Source organism: Callithrix jacchus, chromosome 2 (genome assembly GCF_049354715.1).
Source record: "Callithrix jacchus isolate 240 chromosome 2, calJac240_pri, whole genome shotgun sequence".
NCBI classification, from domain to species: Eukaryota; Metazoa; Chordata; class Mammalia; order Primates; family Cebidae; genus Callithrix; species Callithrix jacchus.
The window spans coordinates 11,619,923-11,637,952 of record NC_133503.1 but is presented as its reverse complement, the minus strand read 5'-3'; the positions used below and the strand labels follow the sequence as shown (position 1 = coordinate 11,637,952).

The 18,030-nt window shown below is 50.3% G+C and overlaps 1 protein-coding gene and 1 non-coding gene across 9 annotated transcripts in view; one reads left to right on the top strand and one right to left on the bottom strand.

Moving 5' to 3' along the window:
• The window catches only part of CUX1 (cut like homeobox 1), a 463,251-nt gene that overhangs the window by 358,410 nt on the left and 86,811 nt on the right, over positions 1 to 18,030 (top strand). For 5 of the 8 annotated variants that reach the window (XM_035280554.3, XM_035280546.3, XM_035280569.3 and 2 more), the window contains exons 11-13: positions 1,076 to 1,264; positions 12,620 to 12,678; positions 16,556 to 16,604. In XM_035280554.3, coding sequence (XP_035136445.2) covers positions 1,076 to 1,264; positions 12,620 to 12,678; positions 16,556 to 16,604 — 297 coding nt within the window. The remainder of the gene's footprint in view (positions 1 to 1,075; positions 1,265 to 12,619; positions 12,679 to 16,555; positions 16,605 to 18,030) is intronic. The other 3 variants (XM_035280564.3, XM_078355583.1, XM_078355578.1) reach the window with 1 other exon arrangement.
• LOC118151954 (small nucleolar RNA SNORA48) lies at positions 16,784 to 16,921 on the bottom strand. Its single transcript, XR_004740346.2, has one exon. It is a non-coding gene; the product is annotated as a small nucleolar RNA SNORA48 (small nucleolar RNA).

The window sequence follows — 18,030 nt, the reverse complement described above, 5'->3', positions numbered from 1 at the left end:
CAGGAGGATGAGGCAGGAGAGTTGCTTGAACCCGGGAGATGGAGGATGCAGTGAGCTGAGATCACACCACTGCACCCCAGCCTGTGCGGCAGAGGGACCAAGACTCTGTCTCAAAAAAAAGAAAAAAGAAAATGCTGATACAGAGTAATAGTTTGTCAAACAATATCTCAGCTTCTGGGTAATTTTAACAGTGAATCTCAAGGATCTTGATTCCCACCTTTCGGTGGAAAATCTCAGTGGTTTGGGAGCTTTCGAGGGAGGCTCCCTCCTCCGAGCCACCCACTCTCCATTCCCCTGCCTGGAACACTCTTCCCTCCTCCCCAGCGCCCAGCAGCCCCTCCCCACCTCCCCCAGGTCTCAGCTCACATCACCATCTCAGTGAGTCTTTTCATGGCCACCTTATTAAACCCCCAGCGTCTCTCAACTCTGACTCTGTGGCCTCTGTCTTATGTCTCTTTTGTCTGTGGTCACCCTGCACGCTTTTCACCACTACTGTTTTCTGTGTCTTCGCTCACCCCGCCCCATCCCTGCTGGACTGTAAGCCCTGGGAAGATGGACTTTTCTCCATTTTTTTTTTTTTTTTTTTGACAGAATCTCACTCTGTTGCCCAGGCTGCAGTGGTGCGATCTCAGCTCACTGCAACCTCCACCTCCTGGGTTCCAGCAATTCTCCTGCCTCAGCCTCCCGAGTAGCTGGGATTACAGGCGTGCATTACCACATGCCTGTAATTAGCCCAGCTAATTTTTTGCATTTTAATAGAGATGGGGTTTCACTATGTTGTCCAGGCTGGTCTCAAACTCCTGATGTCAGGTGATCCACCCACCTTGGCCTCCCAAAGTGCTGGGATTACAGGTGTGTCATCCTGGAGTTGTGTCCTTTGATTCACTGCTATGTACTTTGTACATGGTGGGCACTCGGTATGTATTTGTCCAGTGAATGAATCCAGGTGGCAGCTAACCACCGAGGGAGGAAGGTGGCATAGGGAAGTCCAAGCAAAGGCCAGAAGCGGCGTCCTGCCGTCACCATCCACACCCTGAGGTCTGTGCAGCTTCGTCATCTCATTTCTCCTCCCCAGGAGCAGGCCTTAGAGGTGCTGACCCGCTCCAGCCTAGAAGTTGAGTTGGCCGCCAAGGAGCGGGAGATTGCACAGCTGGTGGAGGACGTGCAGAGACTCCAGGCCGGCCTCACCAAGCTGCGGGAGAACTCGGCCAGCCAGATTTCGCAGCTCGAGCAGCAACTGAGCGCCAAGAACAGCACGCTCAAAGTAAGGGTGCCTCGGGGCTGGGGGTGGCCCGAGGGAGCAGGACAGGTGGTTGGACACGCACACGCCCACTGCCTTCCTGGACTTGATAGCAAGTGTGGCGACCTTGAACCTCTGTAAAGTAGCTCCAAGCAGAGTCCTGCAGTCCACGGCAGGGAGACTGGATGTTGAACCCTGCCATCAGCCTGGTGTAGACCGAATTTCCCTCTTTTTTTTTTTTTTTTTTTTTGAGACGGAGTCCCACTCTGTCGCCCAGGCTGGAGCGTAGTGGTGTGACCTCCACTCACTACAGCCTCTGCCTCCCAGATTCAAGTGATTCTCCTGCTCAGCCTGCCACATAGCTGGAATCGCAGGCGTGCACCACCACACCTGGTTAATTTTTTGTTTGTTTGTTTGTTTGTTTTGAGACGGAGTTTTACTCTTGTCGCCCAAGCTGGAGTGCAATGGTGCGATCTTGGCTCACAGCAACCTCCATCCACCTCCCAGGTTCAAGTGATTCTCCTGCCTCAGCCTCCCAAGGGGCTGAGACTACAGGCATGGGCCACCACGCCCAGCTAGTATTTGTATTTTTAGTAGAGACAGGGTTTCACCACATTGGTCAGACTAGTCTTGAACTCCTGACCTCAGGTGATCCGCCCATCTCAGCCTCCCAAAGTGCTGGGATTGCAGGTGTGAGCCACTGCCCCCGGCCTTGTATTTTTAGTGTTGATGGGATTTCACCATGTTGCCCAGGCTGGTCTCAAATTCTTGGCCTCAAATGATCCACTCACCTTAGTCTCCCAAACTGCTGGATTACAGGCATGAGCCACTGCACCCAGCCAGCATTTCCCTCCTGACGGGCCATGCCTCTGTGAAGCACACGTGTCTCCTGGCACTCAGTGGAAAGGCCCATCTGGTAGAGTCTGTCCAGTGTACCGCACCACCACCTGAGATCGCCCAAGACTGGGAATCTGGTCCTCAGCCTGGAAATTCTGTGGACTTTCTTACGTGAGGTTCAGAGTGTCCGTCAAAGGTCATCTACACAGATAGTCCTTTTACCCAATTTTTGTTTCAGCTTTTGTTTTGGATTTTTCCTGAGACAGGGTCTCACTCTGTCACCCAGACTGGAGTGCAGTGGTGCAATCTCTACTCACTGCAACCTCTGCCTCCCAGGCTCAAGCAATCCTCTCACCTCAGCCTTCTGAGTAGCTGGGACCACAGGCACATACCATCACGCCCAGCTCATTTTTGGTTTTTTGGTAGAGACAGGATTTCACCATGATGCCCAAGCTGGTCTTGAACTGCTGACCTCAAGTGACCCGCCTGCCTCAGCCTCCCAAAGTGCTGGGATGACAGGCGTGAGTCGATGCGGCCCGACGCTTTAGCTGGGCTGTGCAGGGCATCCGGGTTTCTGAGTATACCCCCGCAGGAGGACCTGGTACACTCTAGCTGGAGGCTAGAGCTCCAGCGCTGCGTAAGCCAAATGAAACGCCAGAGGTCCGTGAAAGTCACATCTGACCCTCTAAGGCAACAGGCACGTTTTCCCTCAGTGGCCCCAAACCCCGTGCCGCTTCATTCCAGGGAGCCAGACACTCAGGCTCCCTCCCACCAGGTACTCGGGCTTCTCCATAAATTTGTATCCCAGACTCAGAACGCAGAACCTTTTCCACATATTAAAAAGTAATGATTTTACTGCATTATCAAGGGGAAGTAATGATTTTACTTCAGGTGTTTACGATCTGTTGAAGCAAATGTAATTTGAAGAGGGTCCTGGGACTCTCAATTCACAGGCTTCACAGCCAGGGGAGACTCTCGGAGTTCTGTCTTGACACCGTAGAAGGCAGGACCTTTAGGGCAAGGCTTCAGCCCCAGGCTGGGGGTTCCCTGCTCTGCCCGAGGGCAGCCCTTTCAGGTCCATTCCTTCCCCAACCCAGTCCCTCCATGTTGGGTGGTTGAGTGAATGACCGACTGACTGTAAGGTCTATACATTGTATGAATAAAGTGCCTCAGAGTTCATTGTGAAAATGTAAAGAAAACTTTTTCTGGGATGAAGTAGTCCTAGAATGTAGTTAGGTCCATTTCGAGTTTTTCTTTCTTTCTTTTGGAGACACGTTTTCGCTCTTGTCGCTCAAACTGGAGTGCAGTGGCACAGTCTCGGCTCGCTACAACGTCTGCCTCCTGGGTTGCAGCCATCCTTTCATCTCAGCCTCCTGAGTAGCTGGGACTACAGGCACATTCCACCACGCCAGGCTAATTTTTGTATTTTTGATAGAGACACGATTTCACCATGATGCCCAAGCTGATCTGAACCTCGAATCTCAAGTGATCTGCCCGCCGCAGCCTCCCAAAGCGCTGAGATTACAGGCATGAGCCGCTGCACCCCACTCTGAGTTCTGCTGGGCAACCTGGCTTTCTGAGGATACCCCCGCAGGAGGACCTGGTGCACTAGAGCTCCGGCACTGCCAGTGCTCAAGGCAAATAAAACCCCAGGTCTGTGGAAGTCACATCCGACCTTCTAAGCTAAGAGACATTCTCTTTCCAGCAAATCTGTTGCTGATGCTGATGTCTCACGCGACCCTCCCTCACTCCTCCCTTCTGCTGCTTTGGGGTCAGTTTCACCCACTCAGTGAGAAACTGCCCAGAGCTGGGTCCCTCTGAGGAGACAGGCCTGCTGACTATGGGGAAATGGTTGGAATCTGGTTCCATCTGTCCTCATCCAGGTCATGTATTTATTTATTTTTGAGACAGAGTCTCACTCTGTCTCTTAAACTGGAGTGCAGTGGTACGATCTCGGCTCACCTCAACCTCTGCCTCCTGGGTTCAAGTGATTCTCCTGCCTCAGCCTCCCAAGTAGCTGGGATTACAGGCGTGCACCACCACGCCTGGCTAATTTTGTGTTTTTAGTAAAGACGGGGTTTCTCCATTTTGGTCAGGCTGGTCTCGAACTCCCGACCTCAGGTGATCCACCCACCTCGGCCTCCCAAAGTGCTGGGATTACAGGCGTGAGCCACTGCAAGCCGGGTCATTTATTACATCGCCACCATTTCTTCCTCTCTCATCAGCTTGCCCATTGAGTACCAGGATTCAGTTTTTATTCTAGATTTAATCTCATTTTCTCATGTTACAGCAATTTCTGACCCCAGCAACGGTATCATTATGAGATAATTTCCCTTTCTCTCCATGTTGAGTTAAAGGGCGTGACTCAGATACATGCTGGCTACAAGAGAGCAAGGCTATAGACCTCACATTTTTTATTATAGAACAATTTCTTCCAAATCAGTTAAGATTTCAGTGTTTGCCTTCACAAAAAAAGGAAGCGCAGTTTTGCAAATTAATGTTCGTTATCCGTATCTTGGGGGAATTGCTTAATACTGTGCAGTTAATGAAACAGTTCGGCAATACTTCTTCCAAACTCGTTGCTACCTTATCTTCATCTGATCTAATAATCAAAACATATCCTCTAGTAACAAGGCTTCTGATTTTAATTATCTTAACTCCTGGCTGCCAGGAGCGCAGATTTCGCTGATACCAAATCCACATGCGGAAAGCATTTGGCTTCCCCAAACCAGGGTTTCCTCTTACCCCAAAGGAATAAGGTTAATTGAATGAGATACTTTCTGAGCGCTTTTCTTTTTCCTAATCTATCGTCTCAAGTATAACCTAAAGGAATACAGTTATTGGGAAAATATTTTTATGAATGAGATTTGGCAAATTGGTGACCTGATGCTCTCGCCAGGGGAACCCTGACCCCGCAGTCCTGGCTACTCAAAGGATTCACCTTCACTTACCAAGGGGATGCCCTCTTTCTTTCTTCTTGTCCCCTTGCCCTCTTTCCTCTCTTACGGGGGACCCTGGGATGCACGATGGGACCTTGAATTAGGTTGCTGTTTGGGAGAGGAGGCGCCAAGCTCCCAGCTCTGGGCTGAGCTGTTTGGAACTGTGGGTGGTTTTACCCTGAACACTTGGCCATGTGTCCTTGATCTTTGAGACATGTGCCAGGGTGTTTGGTGACCGTCCACTTGGGGAGAGGGCATTTCCCATAAGCAGAAGGCTTGTTGGGCAGAATCTTTTTGTCTTGAGTCCCTTGAATTCTTTCCACCCGCGCTTTCCAACGATGCTCTCTGTAGTTGGATATACTGGGGGACTGACGAATTGGTTTTCTTTTTCTAACCCATCGAAATCCTCCATCTCTCCGCCACCGAGATGTCTTCTCTTTCCTGGGATTTGATTTGTCATTTCACAAGGATACCAGGCAGCTGCAGGTCTTCCAACCTGTCCTTTCTAGGGCTCTGCTTTTTCGAGCAAATACAGTATAATAATATGATGGAAAAGACACACGGAGCCCACACGGCTCTGGGAGCCTAGCCGGTGCTCCCCAGGTGGGTCCTGAAGTACCAGAAGAATCATCTATCTGAAGTTCTTAAAAGTCTGGCTGAGATTTAAACAATAACAAACTTTAATCTACAATGCCAACTATTTTAACATTAGCAAATTGGGTGTTCAATGCATAGATCGTCAGTTACATAGATACGTCTGTCTGCTGATCACACCCCTCTATCCACATGTGTCAGGGACATCCTCGAACCTTTACTTAGGCATGGAAACAGCCTCAGAAGTGGGAGATGTTTCCTCCTGCCTAATCTGACAAGCGCTTAAACACAGGGCCACTTTTTATAAAAGAGAACTCTGTTTTTGCAATTAATAAAGTAACCCAACCACCGTGACAAGGCTGCTTGTTGATAACTCTCCATTCTGTGGTCTTCTGCTGGAGTGCTCTAATACGGAGGCAGTATAATTAGCCAGTCCACTGCACTATACTTGCTACAGCATAGAAAATAATGCTATCAATAGCTTTGATTTGAAATGGGCATTTCTAAGAAAGGCTAACTGAAAGAACCCCAGTCTCCCAAAAGGAGAAATTAGATTTTTCTAAAGATGCTTTAAAAATCAGTGCTTCCCAGCTAGGCGCAGTGGCTCACGCCTATAATCCCAACACCTTGGGAGACCGAGGTGGGCGGATCACGAGGTCAGGAGTTTGAGACCAGCCTAGCCAAGATGGTGAAAACCCGTCTCTACTAAAAATACAAAAATTTGCCCAGCATGGTGGTGTGCGCCTGTAGTCTCAGCTACTCAGAAGGCTAAGGCAGGAGAATCACTTGAACCGGGGAGGTTGCAGTGAGCCGAGATTGTGCCACTGCACTCCAACCTGGGCAACAGAGTGAGACTCTGTCTCAAAAAAAAAAAAAAAAAAGATCAGTACTTCCCACTGGGTAGGTGGGCGCATGCATTAGAGTCACCTAGGGGTCTTTTTTCCCAACTGCTCACATTTCTCCACCCATCACTCTACCTTCTGAGGTTCTGATGGGTCCCATGTCAGTTCTGATGGGCACTGACATGGTATAAAAGAGGTGATATAAAACCCTTTATCTCCCCACACCCTCTGGCCTTGGGGGTCTCTCTTGTCATCTTGCATTCTCAGATGGGAAGATCACTGGAGCCCAGGAGTTCCAGACCAACCTGGCCAATGTCATGAGATCCCATCTCTCTTTCTCTCTTTCTCTTTTTTTTTTTGAGACATAGTCTTGCTCTGTCTCCCATGCTGGAGTGCAGTGGAGGGATCTCAGCTCACCACAACCTCTGCCTCCTGGGTTCAAGTGATTCTCCTGCCTCAGCCTCCTGAGTAGCTGGGATTACAGGTCCCCACCACCACGCCCGGCTAATTTTTATGTCTTTTGTAGAGATGGGGTCTCGCTATGTTGCCCAGGCTGGTGTCGAACTCCTGGGCTCAAGTGATCTCCCACCTCAGTCTCCCATAGTGCCGGGGTTGCAGGCGTAAACCACCACACCCTGCAGTAGATAAACATCATCTGTAGATTGAACACTTAATTTGCTAATGCCAAAATAGTTGGCATTGTAGATTAAAGTTCGTTATCATTTAAATCTTAGCCAGGCTTTTAAGAACTTCAAATAGATAATTCTTCCGGCACTTCCGAACCCAGCTGGGGAAGCATCAGAGAGGTTCCTGGAGCGGTGTGGGCTCCATGTATCTTTTCCACTGTATTATTACAGCAGACGTGTTTGATTGGCATTTGATGATGCTACGTCTCACCACTGTCCTTTGAAAACCCATATTCGTTCTGAATCTCCCCTTTCTTCAGATGAGGAATGCAGTGCCCAAACAGGCTAAGGTCATCCAAGGTCATAGTCAACGTGGGGCAGGAACAGGTTGGCAGCCAGGTCTCTGACACGTGACCTTTTCTCACCTCTCTGTGTAAAGCCCACACGTGTTCCTTAGATGAGTGCATTTTATTTTATTTTAAAAGACAGGCTCTTGCTCTGTTGCCCCAGGATGGAGCGCAGTGGCGTGATAATAACTTACTGCAGCCTTGACCTGCAGGGCTCAAGTCCTCCTCCCATTTTATCCTCCGAATTAGCTGGGACTACAGGTGTGCACCACCACACCCAGCTGATTTTTAAATTTTTGTAGACACAGGGTCTTTCTATATTGCCCCGGTTCGTCTTGAACTCCTAGGCTCAAGCAATCCTCCTGCCTTGGCCTCCCAAAGTGCTGGGATTCCAGGCGTGAGCCACCACACCTGGCCAGACAAGTGCCAGAATTTTTCAGGAAGGTGACCAGTTCCCAGGTTCTCTTTCCACAGCCTTGGACGTGCCCTCGACAGCGGGAACCACTCCAGAGCACATGTGCTCTTTCTCTCTGGCCCTGTCGCAGAAAAGTGGGAACACTAGGAGGTGACAGGATAAGATCTATCAGGAAACCTTCACGAACAGAGCCCCTGGAGATACAGAACCAGAGACTCTCTTCAGATCCGGTTTAGCCAGATTCAACCCCCCCTAGCAGGGATGCAGTAACTGTAGTAATAAGGGCAGTAACAGTACTAACCACCACTTACAGAGCACTTCACCCTGTGCCCAGCACTGTACTAAGCTCTAAGTACCCAATACTTTATTTAATCCTCACCAAAGTGCTGTAACATATAAACATGGTCCCCATTTCATAGATAAAGAAACTGAGGCTTGGAGAAGTCAAGCCTGGGTTTAGGTATTTGTTTTTCAAATACAGATCCTTTCACTGTGTCGCCTGGGGTGCAATGGCACAGTCATGGCTCACTGCAGCCTGCACCTCCCAGACTCAAGTGATCCTCCTGCCTCAGCCTCCCGAGTAGCTGGGACTGTAGGCACATGCTAACACACCCAGCTAATGTTTTGATTTTTTTGTTTTTGGTAGAGATGGGGTCTTGCTATATTGTACTGCTTGTCTTGAATTCTTGTGCTCAAGCGAGCAACCACACCCGACCCAAGCTGTTCACCCTGCAAGTACATGACAGAGTCAGGATCTGTTGGACTCTGGAGCCCAGGTTTTGCAGGGAGTCCCCTGGCTTATCCTGACCTCTCTGGAGTCTCACTTCCTCCCTGCAGGCAGGTGGGGCTGGCCTCAGTTCTGTCAATATCCACAATGAAGGATCCCTGAGATTTTTTTTTCTTTGAGTAGTCAAACGCATCTGCAGAAGTTTTGCAATCACGAAACTAGGTAGCGTATGAAAGGCTAGGACTAAGCACAGGTGTAACATACCACGCGGCCAGCGGTAGGGCAACCTGAGCAGGAGGCGTGCATCTTCAGAGACACTGAGAAACGGACGTGCCTGTCGCCCATCCCAGGGTCAGAGTCTCTGAAACCAGGCTTTCCAGGAACCCAACAAGGAGTTTCTGATCAAAGAACCGGGCTGAGGACAGTTAGTCTTTTTTCCACACTCGGCATTTCCTGCAGTCGGAGGCCAATGGGAACCCTGCGTTTGCAGGCTTTGAGATGTGGCTCTCGCAGCAGGGCCACTGGAACAGAGACTTCCGTGGGACCAGGTTACAGGTGCTCCACCAGCTGGGAGAAGCATCATCAGCCAGCCTCCCCTAGGCTCCATCTAGCTCATCTGCCCAAGACAGGAAATGTCATCTCAGGTTTACAGAAGAGATCTTGGGGACTTCCTGATTAAACAGCCTCCCAGGTAGATGGCAGAACTCTCAGTGGAAGCTGTTTAGCTCCCAGTAAAAACCCACGTCCAACTAAAATACAGTCACGTGTCACCTAACAGTGAGGCTGCGTTCTGAGAAATGCGTCATTAGGTGAATGCGTTGTTGGGCAAACGTCACAGTGTGTACTTGCACAAACCTAGATAGATGTATTTTTATTTATGCATGTTTTTCATATGGAAAACCAAATGCCCCAGCACCATTACTGAACAGTCATTTCCCCTGCTGCATCCACAGTGCCTTTATAAAGGACCGTACGTCAGCTTTCTCTGTATGTTCCATTAGAATGTCATGGGACTTAGGCCAGGCACAGTGGCTCAAACCTGTAATTCCAGCACTTTGGGAGGCCTAGGCGAGCGGATCACCTAATGTTGGGAGTTCAAGACCAGCCTGGCCAGCATTGTGAAACCGCATCTCTACTAAAAATACAAAAATTAGCCGGGCATGGTGGCGGACACCTGTAATCCCAGCTACTTGGGAGGCCAGGGCAGGAGAACCGCTTGAATCTGAGAGGCAGAGGTTGCAGTGAGCTGGGATTACACCACTGCACTCCAGCCTAGGCAACAGATCAATACTCCTTCTCAAAAAATAAAAAAGAGTCCCACTATCAAGTGCCCGGAGTTGCCAATCTCTGCACTGGTTCTTTGCTGTGTGCGAACCCTTTGGTAATCCGGTTTTACAGATGAGAAGTTTATTAGCTTGTTCATAGGCACCTAGTTTATAAGTGACAGACTCGGGCTCCAGGCTCAGGCCGTCAGCCTTCTTGGTCTGCGCCGTGCCGGGCTGTGAGGTCCTCCGTGTGCTCCTCCTTCTCTCTGCCTTATTCCCAGCTGTCTCTTGTTCTCCGGATATGACCACGTTTATGCGTGTTCTGTGTCCGGCCTCGGTGATCGTGACTGTCTGACGTGCATTTCGGATCCCAGCAACACTGAATAATCACCGGCATGGCAGAACAAGTACCTGAGTACTTCCTGCTGTGTGATGATAGGGAAGAGAAGGACGCGATAACTTCTTGGCAGGCACCTTCTGAGAATCTTCTGTAGAAAAATGAGCGCCTTGTAACTCCTGCTTATTGGGACTGAGAAAACCATCATACTATACAAATTCGGCGGGAGGCTTTCAAAAGGACTTAGGGCAGAGCAATTTCATGCAGCGGGAAAGGCACACACGAGAAATCGCCAGCAAAGGCAACAGAAAAAGACGGGCCCAATGAAGGCTGGGCAGCTGGAATCCCAACGCTTTGAGAGGCCAAAGTGGGAGGATCGCTTGAGCCCAGGAGTTTTTTATTAGTTATTAATAATGTGTGCTTGCACAAACCTAGAGAGTATATATATATTTTTATTTTTGCATATTTTTCATATGGAAAACCAAATGTCCCAGCGCCGTTTACTGAACTTCAGTCATTTCCCTTGCTTTCTCTGTATGTTGCATTAGAATCTTAGGGACTTAGGCCAGGCACAAGACTTAGGACAGTGGCTCAAGCCTGTAATCCCAGCACTTTGGGAGGCTGAGGAAAGCAGATCACCTAAGGTCAGGAGTTCGAGACCAGCCTGGACAACATGGTGAAACCTCATCTCTAGTTATTATCGAATAATTAGTTAATCACTAATAATTAATTAGTGATTAATTTTTAAACAGCAGACAGTTGGGATTTGTATGGTGCCATCTTTTCCCCAAAGTCTAGAATGTTCTCAGTTGACTGTAAACAGTGGTCTTAGCCATGGCCTGTCAAGCAGAACCTGAATGGGCACCTACAGCTGGGCATGGTGGCTCATGCCTGTAATTCTAACACTTGGGGAAGCTGAAGTGGGGGAATCACGTGAGCTCAGGAGTCTGAGACCAGCCTGGGCTACATAGGAAGACCCCATCTCTAAAAAATAAAAATAAAGAGTATCCAGGCATGGTGATGTGCATCTATAGTCCCAGCTACTCAAGAGGCTAGGGCAGGAGGATCGCTTGAGCCCAGGAGTTGGAGGCTGCAGTGAGCTATGATCGCACCACTGCACTCCAGCCTGGGTGACAGAGCAACACCCTTTCTCTTTAAAAAAAAAAAGAGCACTTTGGGAGGCTGAGGCAGGCAGATCACCTGAGGCCATCCTGGCCAACATGGTGAAACCCTATCTCTACTGAAAATGCAAAAAAAAAAATTAGCCAGGAGTGGTGCTGTGTGCCTGTAATCCCTGCTACTGGGGAAGCTGAGGCAGGAGAATTGCTTGAACTTGGGAGGTGGAGGTTGCAGTGAGCCAAGCTAAGATCACACTAATGCACTCCCGCCTGGGCGACAGAGTGAGGGTCCATCTCCACAAAAAAAAAAAAAAAAAAAAAAGAGCCACATCAATCCCCAGTGCGCTCACAGACCTTTCTGGAACCCACTGGAGCATCGCTGTACTTTGGAAATGTGCTATCACTCTCCTGGGCCCCTGAGAGGGACCAGCATCTCTTGGGCGGGGTCTTCCCCGCAGGACCAAGACCAGCTGGCTGTCAGGGAAATCACCAAGCACCCAGCTGAACAGGCCGCTGGTCCTAAAACCCAGCATCCTGGGGTTCAGGGGTGCAAAAGCTTTTGCCCTGATGCCTATTCGATGCCTGCTCTCAACACAAAAGGGCTGTGTATCTCGTTAGCGAGGGTCCCTCCAAAGGTGTTGACAACCAGCCGGATGAGTCCCTCAGCCTAACATACTTTGTTTAAAACCACACGCTCTCTTCGGACACCAGGAAAGCCTCTCCTCCTCCTGTTTGCTGTTTCATGGTGCTTCCTACGAAGTGGACCTTTCCTCCTCTGGTTTTCACCTCTGCAAAGACTGTTCCTTCTGTTTTTTTTTTTTTCTTTAGGGGTGGAGGGTACTTTTTTTTTTTAGAGGCAGGGTCTCCACCTCTCACTCTGTCACCCAGGCTGGAGTGCAGCGACACAATCATAGCTCACTGCAGCCTCCAACTCCTGGGCTCAAGCGATCCTCCCACCTCAGCCTTCCAAGTAGCTGGGACTACAGGCATGTACCGACATGGCTAATTTTTTTATTTTTTGTAGAGATGGGGCCTCACCATGTTGCGCAGGCTGATTTCAAACTCCTGGGCTGAGGCAACCACACCCAGCCTTCATTCTGTTTGGCTAAGTTGTACATTACAGCCTTACACACATTGCTGTACCTGGGCATGCGTGACACTGGGCAGGCCAGGAGCGTGAAGGACAAAAGATGTCCCCAGCACTGTCGACTGCCATTCGCAAGGACTGGCTTCCCCTCGCAGGCACGGCTGGCTGTTCGGTGAATGCCGTCGGTGAGGGCCGTCATCCTGTTGTCAGGCGTGGACACTGATCAAGTTCTTCTCTGTTTTCAGCAACTGGAAGAAAAACTCAAAGGCCAGGCTGACTATGAAGAGGTGAAGAAAGAGCTGAAGTAAGTACAGAGACCCCTGTGGCCCCTCACACGCTGGGGCACATTAGGGCCATCTGCTAACAATGCCAGGCTGGTGACAGGCAGCCTTGGCCCCCTGCCCTCTGGCCCAGCGGATGCCCGTAAATTCAGCCAGAGCTCCGCCATTCCACAGTGTCCTGGGCTACCCAATGCTGTGGACATTTGCACTCAGGCCTGTCCCTGAATTCTTTGGACTTTTTCTAAAAGCTGTGCAGTTCAAGAATTCCAGAATGCAGGGAATCGGGCATAGCGCCTTTACAGAAACGATCAAATAAGGCCTTGCTCTGCAACTGTCAATGCCCCACCCAACAGCAGGAGGGAACGGTTTCCGGGTTGAAGGTGGGCGCATGGCCTCACGCTGCCCTGGCCTCCTGGACTCGGAAACTCCATCTTCCAGTCTCTGTTCTCCAGCTGTGAGGCTGTAGCTGAAAGCTTGTCATCTTTTCAGGGCTATGATGGCATGCTCAGTTCTCAGCCTTCAAAATTCCCTACTCGGCCACCAGCCCCACGACTGCCTCCTCACCCTGAGTCCGCTTTGCCACTCTGGAGCTCCCAGGCCCTGGTCCTTACCTGTCCCCCCACATCCATCATGCTCCAGGCTCCCTGACCTCCCTAGCCAGCCTGGAGCCTGTGATCAGACCCTCTGTGTGCACACAGCTCCCCCTGGACCGGCAGCCATTCCAAGCCCCCCAGCCAGCATCCTCGCTTCACTCCTAGATTATTAAACACTGCAAACGAAGGTTGCCTAGGGTGTGGTGACCGGCCCCACGGGCCCCCCTGTGCTTCTCCCTGCTGGTGCTCTGCTATTCTGGGGCTTCCTCAGGGGTTCATCCCTGCCCTCATCACTGTTACCCCAACCTCTAACCGCAGACACCCTAGCCCTCTCTGCCAGGGACGGGCTCCCTTCACTTCGCCCCTGCTGGAACCCCACCCCTGGTCTTGGGTACCACCTCCCATCTCTGCAGACTGCCCCCCCCACCACCGCTCTAGACCTTGGATCCCTTCCTTCCTGCCCCCCTCTGCTGTCCCACCAGCCCCGCTGTCGCTGCTATGTTCCATTTCTCCTTTTAAGATGAGCCCACACCCACTCACCATGCTTTCTTTGTCTTGTCAATTCCATTCTGCTAAGAAAAGCTCCTCGGGTGTCCTCTTGAACCATCTCACTTCTGTGACCATCCGCCTTCTCTCCCCTGGGGCCGCTAGCCTCCCTGGCATCTGCTGGCCCCCATAGTCCCTGTCCCCACCATGCTCTCCCCTCGAGCGGTCCTCTCGCCTCTCCAGCTGCAAAGCCTCTGCCGGCACCTCCTGGGATGGACCCCTACACCCCTCTCAGTTCCAGCCTCTGTAACTTATTGTTGGACATTACCCAGCTAACCTTCTCTACCTGCCAGTCCTATCCCGATCTTTCCTTCCTTTCCCTCTTTTTCCCTCTTCCAAAAAAAGGAAAGGAAATTGGGTCTTGTAATTTTGAGTCAGAGAAACTCTGCAGCGAAGGCCTGTCCCAGCGTCGCCCTGCCTGAGACTTGGTATTCCTCCTCTCCCTCTTCCTCTTCCTCCTCCTCCTCCAAGTTCACCGAATTCCCTGGGAGCTAAGGCTTCTGGCTCCAGCCCACAACACATACCTGTCTACTCCCTGCCATCCATCCCCCGCTAGGCCTCAGGCTGCCCCTACCCCACTACAGGCTGCCTCGTCAGCCCCGCTTGTCACGGCATTCCTGCTGACCCTTCCTTTTGCATCTGCACAGGACAGGCCTGGAAGTCCCACTCAGGCGGCTTCTTTGCCCAAATGTGCTCCTAGCTTCCCACTCACTTCCCAGTGAACCAGGTGCGCTCTTGAGCTCTTGCAGACGGCCCCTTCCCATCATCATCCCATTTTCACTTTCCCCATGCGACAGGTTCTGCTGACCTCATGCGCTGCAGCATAAGACGCTGCGTCCCTTCAGGGCCCATTCTCAAATGCTTGTTCATCATGACGCTGAGACGTGGTCTCCAACCAAACAAAATCCCTCCTGCTGGGGTCCCCACAAGTTCTGTCTCTTAATGGACCACTTGGAGTCTTGCCGATTACCTGTAATGGCCTGTAAATTTCCTGGAGTGTGGACCAGGAGTGGTTCTCATTCTCCACGGTGACAAGCAGATAACCGGTTGCTGGTAAAAATGTGTAGAAGAAAAGACACGTGGTCTTTTATTACATAATCCTAAAGAAAATAGGAAACAAAGGACAGGAATCCATCTTATGAAACCCCTTTTGGCCCGGCACAGTGGCTCACACCTGTAATCCCAGCACTTTAGGAGGCCGAGGCCAGCGGATCACCTAAGGTCAGGAGTTCGAGACCAGCTTGGCCAACATGGTGAAACCCCGTCTCTACTAAAAATGGAAAAATTGGGTGAGGTGCGGTGGCTCACACCTATAATCCCAGTACTTTGGGACGCCAAGGCGGGTGGATCACAAGGTCAAGAGATTGAGACCATCTTGGCCAACGTGGTGAAACCCCGTCTCTACTAAAAATATAAAAATTAGCTGGGCATGTTGGTGCATGCCTGTAATCCCAGCTACTCGGGAGGCTGAGGCAGGAGAATCACTTGAACCTGGGAATCGGAGGTTACAGTGAACTGAGATCGCGCCACTGCACTCCAGCCTGGTGATAGAGTGAGACTCCATCTCAAAAAGAAAAAAGCAAAAATTATCCGGGTGTGGTGGCACACACCAGGGGGACAGAGGCCAAATCGTGGCTGCAGGGACACTGTGAAGGTCTGGTTGACTCGGTACCTGCAAGCTGTAGATTTCACGGTGCAGCCAGCCTGGTCTGGGCCTCACTCTTCCATGCTTGGTGTTTCAAAGAAACACAACTCCTGGGAAGGCACGTAGCCTCGCTTCCCCTCTTCTCCCTGGTAAACTCAGCAAAAAAGGGACATCCGCAGCAAAAGGAACTCAAAATACAGTAATAATCCTGGGGACCGGTACTCATGTAGGATCAGGGCATGGGCCTTTTCAGTGCCAGTGAGAACGAGGCAGGGAGAAGTCACCCTCTCTTGCCACACGTTTGTCATCACGCTCCTTCCCCAACCTGGGACTGCAGAGGGGGTCTGCCCACCTCGCTTCTGAGCCATCCCAGTCTAGGATGTTGCTCTTTGCCTATGTCCCCTGGTCCCCAGCTGGGTGCCAGTTAGGAGTGAGGTGTGGGCAGTGGCCTCCCTGGTGGGTTCCTCTCTCTCTGGCTTCTCCTTACAACTTTTTCCTTCCGTTTAAGTTTTACAAATAGATTCCTCTTGCAACAATGTTATGTCTCTATTAAACTTTAAAATTATACTCTGAACAGACCTGGTGTGATTCCATATGGGATGATTTACATGCTAGGCAAGAAACTTTTCCAGCCAACTGCTAGTTGAATAGTTACTCCAGAAACATTATCAGATTCTGTTACTGCCAGGGAAGTTGATAAAGTTGACAGTTCCTCGGTTCCTGGAGAGCAGGAAATTGTAATGTTAATGCCTATTAATGTGGCTGTTGTCAAAAGTATAAGTGGAAAATAACCTCTCTGGGCCGGGTGCGGTGGCTCACGCCTGTAATCCCAGAACTCTGGGAGGCCGAGGTGGGTAGATCACTCGAGGTCAGGAGTTGGAGACCAGCCTGGCCAACATGATGAAACTCTGTCTCTACCAAAAATATAAAAATCAGCTGGGTATGATGGCACATGCCTGCAATCCCAGCTACTGGGGAGGCTGAGGCAGGAGAATGGCTTGAACCTGGGAGGTGGAGGTTGCAGTGAGCCAAGATCGTGCCTCTGCACTCCAGCCTGGGTGACAGAGTGAGACTCTCAGAAGAAAATAAAATAACCGCTCTGTCATGCTCTTGCAGCATTCTGAAGTCCATGGAGTTTGCACCATCCGAGGGCGCTGGGACACAGGTATGCGTCTTATTCAATGGTCAGTACCAGTGGTCCGGCTGCTGGTCACTGCTGGTCCCCCTGGCCTGCCCCACTATCTCACTGCTTGTATGAAGCCTCCCCCTTACAGCCAGTGAGTCATACTTCAGGAACATTTAACCAAGTTAAAGCAAATTATATTTTTTCCTCTCGTTTTTTTTCCATGTGTCCAAGGCATGGACCAGGCATGGGCACAGATCAGAAGCCAAGCTGGGGATGAACAAGGGATCACTTTGTCCCTGGCTGATAGGAGATGGGTACTGCCAAAAAGCAAATCATCTTTAAGCAAAAAGAGGAGAAAAGAGAAAAGCTAGCGTTTTCCAGACTGGTAACCGAAGTGAAATTGTGATTTCACGTGAGCAGGTTCTAAGAACGTAAATAAAAAACAATTTCAGATTGTGTTTAAGAACTACAGGCTCAGTAGCTCATGCCCATAATCCCAGCAATTTGGGAGGCCCAGGCAGGAGGATTGCTTTGAGGCCAAGAGTTCCAGACCAGCCTGGGCAATATAGCAAGACCACATCTCTATAAAAAAGAAGAAAATAGCCAAGTACCATGGCATACGCCTGTGGTCCCAGCTACTTGGGAGGCTGAGGCAGGAAGGTCACTTGAGCCCCATAGTTCAAGGCTATAGTGAACTACAGTTGCACCACTGCGTTATTCCAACCTGGGCAACAGAGTGAGTCTCTATTTTTTTTTAAATTGCATTAAAGAGCAGCCAAAAGTGGATTGGTTTAGGAACTTCAGTTACCACCTACCTCAGTAGAGAAGGCTCAGGAGCAGAATGACAGGGGCCCACAGTCATCTGGTGGCTGATTAAAATTGACATCCCAGGCCAAATGCGGTGGCTCACACCTGTAATCTCCACACTTTGGGAGGCTGATGTGGGCGAATCACTTGAGGTCAGGAGTTCAAGACCAGCCTGGCCAACGTGGTAAAACCCTGTGTCTACCAAAAATATTAAAAATCAGCTGGTCATTGCTGGCACTCGCCTGTTGTCCCAACTACTCAGGAGGCTGAGGCAGGAGAATCGGTTGAACCCAGGAGGTGGGAGGTTGCAGTGAGCCAAGATCATGCCACTGCACTCTAGCCTGGGTGACAGAGCAAGACTCCATCTCAAAAAAATAAAATCGACATCATAAGTGGAATCTGACTCCTGATGCCAGAAGACAGCCAACATCTTTGTGGCTGGCAAAAAAAAAAAAAGAAAAGTTCCCTTTACAGTTACTTTTGAACAGGGCTTTGTGGCTTGGCAGTCAGTCCTATGGCGGAATGAGGCGGTTCAGGTCACTGGAGTTTAGGAACAGATGAGAGAATAATTAATTGTTCAGAACCCATGCAAGTGTAAGAAGAAAAATGACTTCCACTAGAATCCATTCTTTCTAAAGGGAACTTGTTCTTCACGTAT